The sequence below is a fragment of the Aquila chrysaetos genome, chromosome 11 (genome assembly GCF_900496995.4).
Source record: "Aquila chrysaetos chrysaetos chromosome 11, bAquChr1.4, whole genome shotgun sequence".
NCBI classification, from domain to species: domain Eukaryota; kingdom Metazoa; phylum Chordata; class Aves; order Accipitriformes; family Accipitridae; genus Aquila; species Aquila chrysaetos.
Window position 1 is genome coordinate 20,900,548 of NC_044014.1, and position 12,596 is coordinate 20,913,143.

The 12,596-nt window shown below is 40.6% G+C and overlaps 1 protein-coding gene across 2 annotated transcripts in view; it reads left to right on the forward strand.

Annotated features, from left to right (window-relative positions):
• LOC115348064 (V-set and transmembrane domain-containing protein 4-like) overlaps positions 1 to 12,596 on the forward strand; it is a 95,095-nt gene that overhangs the window by 24,156 nt on the left and 58,343 nt on the right. For both annotated transcript variants that reach the window (XM_030030031.1, XM_030030032.1), the window contains exons 6-7: positions 1,477 to 1,589; positions 2,449 to 2,510. In XM_030030031.1, coding sequence (XP_029885891.1) covers positions 1,477 to 1,589; positions 2,449 to 2,510 — 175 coding nt within the window. The remainder of the gene's footprint in view (positions 1 to 1,476; positions 1,590 to 2,448; positions 2,511 to 12,596) is intronic.

Genomic DNA, 12,596 nt, shown 5'->3' on the forward strand with positions numbered 1-12,596 from the left:
GAGCAGCCCTGTGGAGAAGGACTTGGGGTTATTAATGGATGAAAAACTCAATATGAGCCAGCAATGTGCGCTCACAGCCCAGAAAGACAATCGAATTCTGGGCAGTGTCAAAAGAAGTGTGACCAGCAGGTCGAGGGAGGTGCTTCTCCCCCTCCATTCCACTCTGGTGAGACCCCACCTGGAGTACTGTGTTCAGCTCTGGGGCCCCCAACATAAGAAGGACGTGGATCTGTTGGAGCAAGTCCGGAGGAGGGCCATGAAGATGATTAAGGGGCTGGAGCACTTTTCCTGTGAAAACAGGCTGAGAGAGTTGGGGTTGTTCAGCCTGGAGAAGAGAAGGCTCCAGGGACAACTTATAGCAGCCTTCCAGTATCTAAAGGGGGCCTACAAGAAAGCTGGAGAGGGACTTTTTAGTAGGGCCTGTAGTGATAGGACAAGGGGTAATGGCTTTAAACTGAAAGAGGGTAGATTTAGATTAGAGGTAAGGAAGAAATTCTTCACTATGAGGGTGGTGAGGCACTGGAACAGGTTGCCCAGAGAGGTTGTAAATGCCCCGTCCCTGGAAGCGTTCAAGGCCAGGTCGGATGGGGCTTTGAGCAACCTGGTTTAGCGGAAGGTGTCCCTGCCCATGGCAGTGGGGTTGGAACTAGGTGATCTTTAAGGTCCCTTCCAACTCAAACCATTCTATGTTTCAAAGCAGGATTTACAACCTCAGGCTTTGGGAGATGCTAAGGGTAAAAACCCCAGACTTAGACGATGTTAATCCATAATAGTCCAAACACAGAAGCTTTCTTGGATTGGAGTCTGTTTACAATGTAGCCTGTACTCTTCCCTCATACCTGCTAGTGCTTTTTGAGCACAGATATACTGGAGAATGCCCAAGTTTAGAGACAGGGGCATGGTTTCTCCATTTTATACGTACTGAGCACACTGGCCTCTTTTAAGAAGCTAGTTTTTTCAAATGTGGGTTTGTGAGCTGTCTGAAGACATGGTGCACATCCTCCTGGCCTGCTGGCCGCTCAGCCAGTCTTAGCCCAGAAGTCGCATCAAAGATTTTGCTTTGCCGTATGCTTTCTGTGTGAGCTTACGCAAGTCACCTAACCCGTCTGTGCCTCTGGTCCTCCAGGACATACGGGTACAAGCTCATCCTGGGTGCAGCAGTGGGGTCATACATGTCCTTAAGGAATAGAAGCTATGAAATGAGTCTTGTTTAAACTGACACTTTGCATTTTCTGCACCAGGACAGATAAGACTCCTGAGTTTCTCAGCCAGGCTCTACGGCTGAAAAAATGCAAGACCCAGAGCATTTCAACCCCTGTAAGAGTTTTTTCAGTATATCCTCAGGTCAAAATCCAAGTTGTTGGGCAGGGACTCTCACAAGTAGAAGGTAATGTGTTTGCATGAACTCACTGGGACAAACTGTCTTTCCCTCCATTGCCTTCATTTTGCCCTCACATATGGGTCTCTGCTTTGCAGCTCTGGGGAGACAGTTACCAGTGTGACAAGCATGTCCCCTCTACAGCCCAAGAAGGTAAAGAAAAAGAAAGAGAAAGAGAAACTGGAGCAGCCACCAGCCATCCCAGCAAAAGGTATGAAAACAGAGATGCAGACGTATTTCAAATCCTGAGCACAGCCATGGAGGGACAACAGAGTGCGGGATGTCAGGACTCCTGCACTCTGCCACTGACTCTGCCTGTGAGGTGACCTGTGCTCACTCCCATCGGTGGGGGAAGAAATGGCCCGTGCCTGCTGCTGTGAGCAGGCTCTCACCTCCCTGCAGCTTTGGCTATTGCAAAGCTAGTCACCAAGTCCAAGCAAGAGGTCTCGGCTCCCACTAATCAGAGTAGAGAGAGGAACCTCTGTAGCAATATTCACCCTGTTTAAAGAGAAGATTAAAATCAGGCAGGATGAAATTTCATGTTGGGCATAGACTGAGGGAATCCAGCACATTGCACTCTTAAAATTGCAGGTGCACTTGAGAAGTCAAGCTAGCTGAGCAGATAAAGATCAACCTCTTGGGGACCTCACTTTCAAAGAGCATTTGCAATTGCCTCTGGGGTCAGTCTCACAAACTCTTGGGCTTATTTTCTGAGTGCTACTGCCAGTGCTGAGCCACTGGGAGAGAGGAGGGAAAGGACCTTACTGTGGGTTGAATCACAAGTGATCAGTTCTGAAAGGGTACATTTGCTCTGGCTTCTGCACACAAACAGCATGTTTTGCATATCAGATTCTTTAATCTTATGAATTTTTCTCATTCATAAGCCCTATGTTTCATTGCAAAATATGTTACATGAAATACAGTTAAATTCTGGTATAAGTACATGTATTTGCTCCTAATCTGCTATTAATCTGTAATTTATAAACAATTTATAAATTGCTAATGCATATACTAAAAGTGACGGTGAATGATGATAATATGAAATGATCCCTTAATATTTATTTCTGTAGCTCCAATAGCCAATAATTTTCCTAAGCCCAAGCTCTTGAAACCTCAAAGAAAATTGATCCTGGTAAGTAATTTTCTCTGACATTATTTTCTCCATATTCTCCTCTCCCAATACAATTGCTGTACCAGATACAACGTTCTGTAACCAGAACTCTAGGTTCAGAAACTATACATTGGTTTAAAAATCATACAAGTCCTTTTTTTTAAGTAATACTTTTTCAAGTGATGAATTATCTTGGCTCTTTTCATTTTGAGCATTAGGTTACACTGGATCATGTTTTCCAGCTTTCTAGCAGGCATCGTGTCTACAAATTTAGCCTGTTCTTAAATGAAACCTGCTATTGATTCTCACATGCTTCTGGCAGCTGGTGCTTTGGAAAAAATACCAGTTACTGACAGAATCACAACCATACTGGTCACATGGCTTTTGAGACTTCAAGTCAGAAATGGGGAGCCTGATTCTGCCCTACAGTGGTGTAAGTCAGGAATAACTGAATTGCAGGAATAAGATGTATGTATATAGATCATATTAAGGGAAAAAAAAAAAACCCCTCATATGACAGTTTCTGTTGGATATGAGTTTCTGTTTGAAACAAAAACCCTGCAGATACATGCCGGACAAATCAAATAGGTGGAAAGATGTTTCTCTGCTTTAGTAACAAAACAGTACCAAGGGTAATAGAGACAGAGTTTTATACCAGCTAACTTCAGCTGGCTATATAAACAGGGTGGTCTGCTAGGGTCCCTATATAGTCAATAGAAAGCGAGATGAGTTAGATTGGGAGCCTGATCCTCCTACCAATTCAGACTAGATGCTTTGAATTGCCTTTTGGGGATCCTTTCTCACTTTTCTGGCAATAGAGAGAGCCCAGAGTGACTAACTCCCTAACTTAGGTGAAGGTGGGTGCCTAAAGTTAGGCTATGTGAATAACCCAAACACCTCTGTGATGGTTTCACTTTCAGATGAGGGTTAGAATTGGGAACCTTCCCACCAATTGTCAGGAAAGAACCTCTGCCCTTCTAAGCATGGTCAGGGTACAACCCAGGATACCTGGGCATAACGCGAGGTGACTTCAGAACAGCTCAGCTAAAAATCTTAGGCTTTATTGCTCCTTGGGTATGGAGCTCACCTCTCCTCTGCTGATCCTGCAGGGATTGCACCTTGGCCAGGCTCTGCTCATACAGGTCAGGTTTCAGTAGAGGAAAAGACAGAGTTTTAAAAGTCCATGAAAAAAAGCTTACATCCATGTAGGTAATTGTGTCAGGCCAATGCTATGCTAAGAGGCCAAAGACACAGATGAAAGCACTTGGCATCAGGGTATGACAGCCACCCTTTGCTGCGTGCACACTGCATTAATCACTGCGCCCAGACACACAGCTACATCAGAAATCAGTTAGTCTTCAGCCCTCCTAGGAAAAGCTCTCATAGTTAAAGCACTCAGACGCTTCCTGCAGGTCAATAAAGCACTTCAACACATGCTGAACTTGAGGTAAATCTGTTTCCAGATGCTTTTTCTTTCTGGAATAAATCCAAGGATATGGGCCACAAATAGCTGTTGGCTTTTCCCTTCCTGCTACACAACCCCAGTCAAGGTTCAAACTCTTTGGAGGTGAGCAGGAATAAGCCTTTTCAAACAATAGAATCAGCTTTGTCTTCCCTAGCGTGACTGAGGAGCCACATGCTACGTGCAGCCAGCAGACTCGGTTTTAATGCCTTGCTGTTGGACTTGAGTCTGGCAGCCGTTTCCATATGTTACTCTTTTCCCTTTCATTTTTCACCTCAGAGTGCACCTGGAGAGACATCACAGCCTGCAGAAAACACACGATCTATGGATGTGAGTTAGTTTTTAGTCAAAAAGTAATCCAACAAATACCATCCAAAGGATTTTCAAGACCCAAACTCACCTAGCAATAAAGTGCAATAAAGGACAAAGTAAACTAAACCCAAGTCAGTCTTTAAGGCACATCCAGAAGTTGGGCAGGACAATCCCCAGAGCTGTTTCCCATTTCTGTTCCTATTGCCTCCCTTTACAAAACAGTTGGTTAAACCTCTATGTTTTAGTATTCTCAGAAAGAAGAAAAAAAAAATCCATTTTTTCTGCTTTTAAATGATTTTTTGGTGAGGAAATCAAACTAATTGAAGTAAAAGAAGTTTCAACAAAGATACAAAATTGTAATAATTACAGAGAAAAAGACATATCAAATTCATCTAAATGAAACATTTTATTGCTTTTCAGCAAACTTGCCTCCCCATTTTTTAAATTCTCAAAAATTTCTTGGATTTTAAATCTTCAGTCTACTTTGGGGCAAAAAAGTATTATCATCATCCTGCCAAATCTCTGCAGGATAAAATAATTTTTTCTTTCCAACTGTAATTATTGCACAGCTGGTGTCTGCACTAGGTCCTTTTTCACTGATAGAACATAGTTACTAGGTAATCGTCACTTCAAAGACAGACTCAAATTGCTGAGTTTCTGGACTTCTTCTGCAGCTTCCCTGTGCAATCCAAGGAAGGTACCACACCGGGGCACCAGGACAATATTCTAGAAAACCTAAGCAAACAAGCTAGAGTATCAGGGAACATTACAAAATAATTCCAGTGTTTTGGGAAATTTTTTGTAATAACCTAAATACCAGCAAAATTATTTCCAGAGGACATGTGTTTCTGGTTTCTTGAACGATGTTTATAATAAGCTAGAGAATTTCTTTTGTTGTTAACATGCTAGAGTGGGTTGCAGTATAATTTTACAAGAACACAATAACCTGGATAAAATATGGACATAATCTCAATGAAAATTAAAAAAAAAAAAAAACAACAACAAAAAAAACCCCAAAACAAAAACGAGAGAGAAAGCCTAATATCGTGTTCAGTTGCACAGCCTTGAGTAAAGCCTTTTAAAAACTCTGCTTAAGTCATATTGCTTTTGCTTTAGCCAGAATAACAATTCTATGCTCCCCTTGTTGCAAAAATATTCCCCATCAGTGTCATTCTCTATTAGCATCAATGAGAAATGTGTACAGATCAAAGGAAATAGAGATGCTGAAATGCAAAAAGGGATGGTTTTTATAGCATGCAAGAAGTACAGAGAGTCATTAGGAAGAACAAAATTCTGGGGACCCACAAATTCTGCTCTCTAAGGGCTGTTCTGCTATAGCCTTAAGTACTTAGCCCTTTGAGTTGGTAGAGATAAATCTTATATTTCCTCAACCAAATTTTCTGGTAAGTCTTTCATTGCTTCCTAGAGATTAGTTGTCGTAGCCCAAGAGTGCCAGTTATAGAACATCATCTAAATGAAAAGGTTTCAGTGTCTTTTCATGAAGGTTTGCACCACCAAGCTTAGGAGCTCCTGTGCGATTCACTAGAGCCAATGGGAAGGATGTGAATTCAGGTTAGACCAAATCCTGCAATCTTTACTTATGCAAAATTTTTGTTGACTTCATCATTTTCACACTAAATTTTAAGGGGAGGAATACCTGCACAGATAAGACAGGCTATAGGGAACCTTTCTGATTTTGCTGCTGTCTTATGTGGCCTCTGCTAAGTCATATAATCATCCCACTTTGAAATCAAGTAGGTATATCCTGTATTACAAATGATCCCCTTGGGCTTAGTTCTTCAAACAGATTGTACATGTAAAGCACACAGTACATAAGAGTTGGCTTCTGCTGTTCCTACACTGACTAACCTCTTGAATAACCTCTTTACTAGAGTGTATCTGGCTTCTCTTGTTCCCCACCACAGAATACATATTGGTCCTGTGTGACTTCTGAAGCAGAGTGCTTTCAGTAACCATAGCTGAGCTATTTAGGAGAAGCATCCTTCTACCTTCAGCTCATACAGCATAGACAGCATTGCTTATCTCAGCATGGATTGGATCACTGGTGGCCTGGCACCACACCATTGCAGAGATTTTCTTTTGATGATGATGATGATGATGATGTAAAAGCTACCTGAGAAACAGGAAGGGCTTATGGTTATCTAAGACTGAGGGAAATTTCTGGAATTCATTTTGTTAACTTTGAGTGAAAGCATAATCTTGGGCATGCATTCTACCTGCCTGCCTTTTTTAGGCACCACTTACATATTTTATGCTGAGATTTGCAAAGCCAGCTCAGAGATCTGGATTCCCAGGTTTTAACAGATGTAACAGAAATGGGAAGCAGAGGTTTCTTTCTGCAGCTTTGAAAATCCCATCCTTATATACCATTTTAGGCTAAGTGCTGACAATGTGCTGAGTGCCAGCCAGTGCAGGTCAGGACAGTCCCTGTGCTGAAAGTGCTTACTCTGTAGTGAGTAATATGTCTGAAAGTCTGGAATTTGCAAGTATTCATTCAAAGGACAGCTTCCCTGCTCCTACCATGTCCACAAAGCAGAAGGGTGTTGTTTTGAGCAGGAACTTGACATAGGTTTGACACCTGTGGAACCGAGAAGGCTGTGACTTGGTCTCATCAGTCACATATACTCAGCAAAATCAAGCTTTCAGCATTACACATTTAGCTCAGTGTTCTACATTGGTGTATACTCCTGAATCAAGCAATGAAGACAGGTGCTCCTAAAGCTGCCCAGAAGCTTAAGTTTCCTTCACCTGAAAAATCCTTTTGACTTTTAGGTTTCAGGAGTACGTTTCCCATTGTACAACAAACCAACCAGATCCACTGTATATCAGAACCAGTGATGCTGTAGTCCTTTTGGGAGAGGGGTCTAGATGTGCGAGTGAATTGTCTGCAGTCTGATTACCACGTCAGAGCCCTGAAATGTAAAGAGCTGCTTTTGGTTTTTGATTGCTGGGAAATTTGTGCCTTCTAAGCTGGGGTCCAGCCTGCTGTCCTGCAGCTTCAGCCTCACTGCAACCTGGGAGCAAATTTACACATTGCAAGATTGTACTTGATGGGAAAACTGATTTTTTTCCCTGTCTTCTTTTTCATTTTACAATTAAGCACTATGTCATTTAAACCAGTCTTATACCTGTCCTGGTTTCAACTGGACAATATGGACAGTACCATATGCATCAAACTAGCTAGGTAAGGTAGGCTAGTCAGGTTTTTTGTGCAACTAGTGGGATTCCTCATTATTCTTAACCTGTAGGTACTAGTGGCCCTTTCCTTGAGCAAGAAAAAGGAAGTGAAATACATCTGTTCAGTAATCTGTGGATTCTGGATCTGGGAACAATCAGGTCTTCCTTTCTCCTGGATGATTTTAAATTAAAAGCTATGCCACCCTCTGTTAGAAGAGTTGTTTCCTCCACAACATATAACAATGGGTGATGATTTAAGTTCCCAATTTCTTAAGGTATTATTGATCTCCACAGACTTCAAGTAACATTGTACATGTGATATACAAAGGAGTTGTAAACATTTTTTTCCTTGACTCCCTGTGATTCTTGAATATTTCTATCCAGTCCACATAATTTCTCTATCTGTGAGATGAATAATCCTTTTTTTTTTTTTTTTTTTTTTTTGCAGTCTCTCCTTAAGATGTGAGGTGTCCATAGGAACATTAATATCATTTACACATTCAGGTTGACACTCAGAACACAACATACTCATAACTACTGAGTTATGCCTGCTTTCCCATTCAGATCACAGGTTGCTATCCTTACTCCCAAGAAGGAACAGTTTGTATAAATACATAACATCTCTTGCTGGAATTGTGCCGAGACTTGTGTATTTACAAAATCCCACAGCAGATGATTTTTGTGTGATAAGACATTTGGAGTAATAGAAGTGTCACCAGAGAACTGAAAACCTTTAATTACTTCCTTGGGCCTTTTTGAAGGATAAGAAGAAATCAGCCTGATTTCCAGCAATGTTGGTTTAGAATCTAGGAATAATTCTGTAACTGTAAAGGGAATAAAGCATTAGCAAAGGTGATGATGCTCTTCCCCAAAAGCTGTTAAAACAGGCTGGACAAACCTCTGCCAGGTATAGTTAATTCTGTTAATGAAGAAAGGCAGAATGACTCACCCCTTAGAGTCACTACCTGCCCTACTTTTGTGGGATTCTGTTTCTTTAAAATAAAATCATTCAATGGGACTTAGTAAATCATCTTTGTCCCTGACTTTGTTATCATCACCTCTGTGGGATTCAATAGCAAAATTGAGATGCAATGCTGAAAGAGGCTTCAGAAATTGTTGTAAATATTGTTTCCAGGGAGTCTGGGAAGTATTTTTTACTCTAGGGAGTGAAAAATAGGCATCTTAATGGAAACAACCTGTCCTTTTTAACTGATAGTGCCACTGAAAGTCATACTTCCTACTCTCCATATTTCCCAATGTCCTATTTCTCAGCTTTGGCACTGCGAAGACAACAGCTCCCTTGATATTTCAGCACTCTTACTGGCCAACAGTTGCATTTCTAGGGGATAACTCATCTTGCAGATCTAGCTTCAGATTTACATGAAGGTCTGCAGAAGTAATTTTTGAAGTTCCTCTCTTCCAGAGGAATCTCTGGATTTCTGCCTGCAATCAAGACGCTGACATTAGTAAACTCTCAAAGTACTAAAGAGAAAAAAAAAAGATCTCTTTCTGACTCCTGAGTTAAGTTACTACCTTAATGAAGGAGCCATCCCACCAAAGTTCATAGGGTTTGAGCATAAAGTGTATCTGTGGCCCTGAGGAGTACTACTGATTTCAGCACAAGACCACACATTCTAGAGAGAGTGATTTTTCCAGTGTATATTAAAAAAAAGGACTGTCGAAGGCTAATCCTTTTCTCTCTGAAGTTACAGTGTACAGTGAGTTTTCTCACTATTAACTTTGCAAAATCCTGCCTAACCTCACTGCTAGCACGTGCTGTCTCCCCCTGTCCCGGTGGCCCACACAAGGGGGTTGCAGCTTGTCCACCAAACATACTGAATCTTCACTTCAGCACACTCTTGCCTTTACCTCCATAACTGACCCTCTGGTGATAGCCAAGCTGGCAGCCATATGCCATTCCCTCCCACAGCTTCAAAAAAAGGATGCTTATGAAAAGAAGATATGCAGAGGAAAAGATGGGCTAGCCCCTTTTCCTTAGGCTGCACGCAGTATGCACTTTCCTCCCATCTGGGCATTCAAGCAGAAAGAAGCAACAATCTGTCCCTGTGGCCAAAGCCCATCCAGCCAGCCTGGAGAGTCCTGTCTAGACACTTTCTGACTGAGTTGCTCAGGCGTGGACACAGGATGCTCCTGGGCCATGCCATGTGGACAGTATCCGCATTTTTCCTGTGGAGCTCTTTACTGAGTGTGACTACAAACCAGGATGTTTCTCAAATATGAAAGGGAAAAGGACAAAGATTCAAGTTTGGCCTTGGCAAGAGAAAGGGAGAGAAAAAAATGGTAGTTCCAGCGTGTGCTTGCTAAGAAAGAGCTACTTCATGACACTGGGGCAGGGCTGCTTTCTTTGTGCTGTGGAGTAACCTGGAAAGGAGTGCAATTCCTACAGACTGGATCAAAAAAAACCTCACTACCACCTCTTGACTCTGTACCTTTCCCATTTACATTTCCTACAGCATCCCCCTGGCACCACAATGTGCACCCAACGGCACAGCATGGCCAGTCCATAGGTGGCAATTTGCCATGTATTGGCAATCAAACCAGCAAACATATGCATAACTGGCAAGGTTTTATCCTTGCTAACCTAATAGATTCACCCACGAGCACAGGGCATGCCAGTGAGGTTGGGGTTTCATTTTCAAGTCTTGCTGCAGGAAATTAGGATTACTAAAAATATTATGAAGATCTGACTGGAACTTGGGACATATGCTTGTTAAATCCAGAGAACTTAGAGGTGAAAATTCAGTTTGGTCTATAAACAGTTTTCTTGCCCTGGTCCGTGTTAAAATCCTTCTGCATCATATCCCAAACAAAAACATCACATGCGATCATACAGACACTGAATTCCAAGGCAAATGTCTGCAGCAATAGTCACTAAAATATATAAGATTGAAGTGAACTGGGAATTGAGCCCTTTTCTGCTTATTTTTGATAGTAAACTAGAATCAGGGGAAATTTTTTTTTTTTAAATTAGAAAATTACATTCATTTTGTCATCTTCATGATAACTGGTGTGGTCACGGAACAATGAGATTGCAGCAATCTGTAAGTGCAAGTTGACATCATTTCTTTTTTCCAGACAAGTTAAATTTATTCCTGGTAATCATGACAAAAATCAGTGTAATTTTCATTAAAAATCCCTTCTAGGTAATTTCTAACACGTTTATATACTGGACAAACTCAATAAAAACAAAACTATGTATACACATACTTTAGTTTCCTTTAAATACTCATATGATAGACTTTGCAGATTGTTTATTAAGAAAAATGTTCCTATAAGTGAACTCGTTCGAATAATTGCCCATGTGACTGGAATAAACTAAAATTAAACTGGAAGAAATCTGGAAGAGGGATCATTTTGCATTTGCCAGAAGATACTCTGGAAAATGATGACTCTTCCTAATTTGTATTTGTGCAAAGTGTGTGATCCCAAGATGAGAAAACAGAGATACAAGATAAAGACTGTATCTAGAAATGTCACATTGGAATAGAATTCTATTTGAAGAAATCATTTCAATGTTATTTTAGAACAATAATGGAATTTTTCAGGAAAGGGTGTTGTAGCCATAGAAATCCCAATGACCTCCTAAGTGAAGAGCCAGGATGGAAAGAGAGAGGTGAATGGCCAGTCATTCACTGTCTCTTCCTCTTCTGCCCTAGTATCAGTCCCACCTATAACATCAGTTATTAAAGTCACGCTATTGTTCCAAAAAGGAGGTGGTGGCAGGATTCCAGGTTTACACTGCCAAAACGCTATCCAATCCAAATGAGATATGAAATCGTAGAATTAGTTTTCTTTCCCTGCCCGTTCAAAAAAAATTGTTTTTGGACAAACAAACCAGCAAAATTAAATTAAACATGTGGTTGATAAATGAAGTACAGAAGAGTATATGGAATAAAACCCTGGCTACCATAGGTACTTTAAAGTAGTGTTGGCTTCCATGCACTGTTATTACGCATCCTTTGCTGAAAACTGTATACCCTTCACAATTTTGAACCTCCTGTGTGTTTCCTCATATTTTCAATCAAATTATTACATACTAGAAATATGCATAAGGGAAATTATTCTACACATTTTATGGTGTGCTGTTGCTTGTAGCAGTAATTGAAGTACCTTTTCCACTTATGAAAGTACTAATTTTATTTGGTTTTATTGCTTTTCTAGATGCAATTATTTATTTAGTGTGTTTTGGCTTTATTAAATTATGTTTACTATAGGAACATCATAAAAATGTATGAAAGCAACACATCAGCCACTACTGCCCAATGACTTGTTTTGGGGAATCTAGTGTTATTTTTCATATCCAAACATAATAGAATAAAGTAAGAATAAAGAGATAATCTACACTGGAAAACAATGCAATTTTGAGATAATATAATAAAACACCTGGACAATATGATTTCATAAATCTTAGTTCTAAAATTTACATGAGCTGGGTGTTGGGGTGGCTATTTTAGGACATGCGGCATTTTCTAAATGGAAACATAACATGAAATACAATTAAACAGCAAAGGGGAAAGTATATACAGATTTAGCTTGCTCTGAGCAACTGATTTCTACAGAACAATGAAAATATTTCTACTTCAAAAGATGCACTGGGTCAGTCCTAGGAAATGTAGAGTTTTACTCTGGCAGTGACCAACAGCTTGTTTGAAAGTTTTATCAGATTCATTTTTAGGAGGCTTTTCACATGCACTATATCATTCTGCATTGAGGGTCTGAGGTGACACCCACTGAAGCTGGCAGCAAAACTCCCAATACCTTCAAATAGAGCCTAGATGAGCTATCATACACCAAGAAGAAAATCTTCAACATTTGCTGACGTTATTGTGATGTCCAGCCTCAACTCCTGTATTTAGCCTCTGTACTACCTATTGAATAGGTGGGCACATATAGTTTTGAGATCTCAAAAGGAATCTTTAACATACCAGAAAAGGCAAAAACAACTCAAGCGTCTAGAAACTGAGGCTAATACTCTTGGGCTAGAAGGAAGAGAGGAATATAATAATTGATAAGTATCAAAGCAGTTGACCAAGAGTATTTTCTAACTCTTTAAGCCACCAAAGCCAGGATAGGACAGATGTCTTTTTAACACTGTGGTTCAGTTCAGTCCTGAT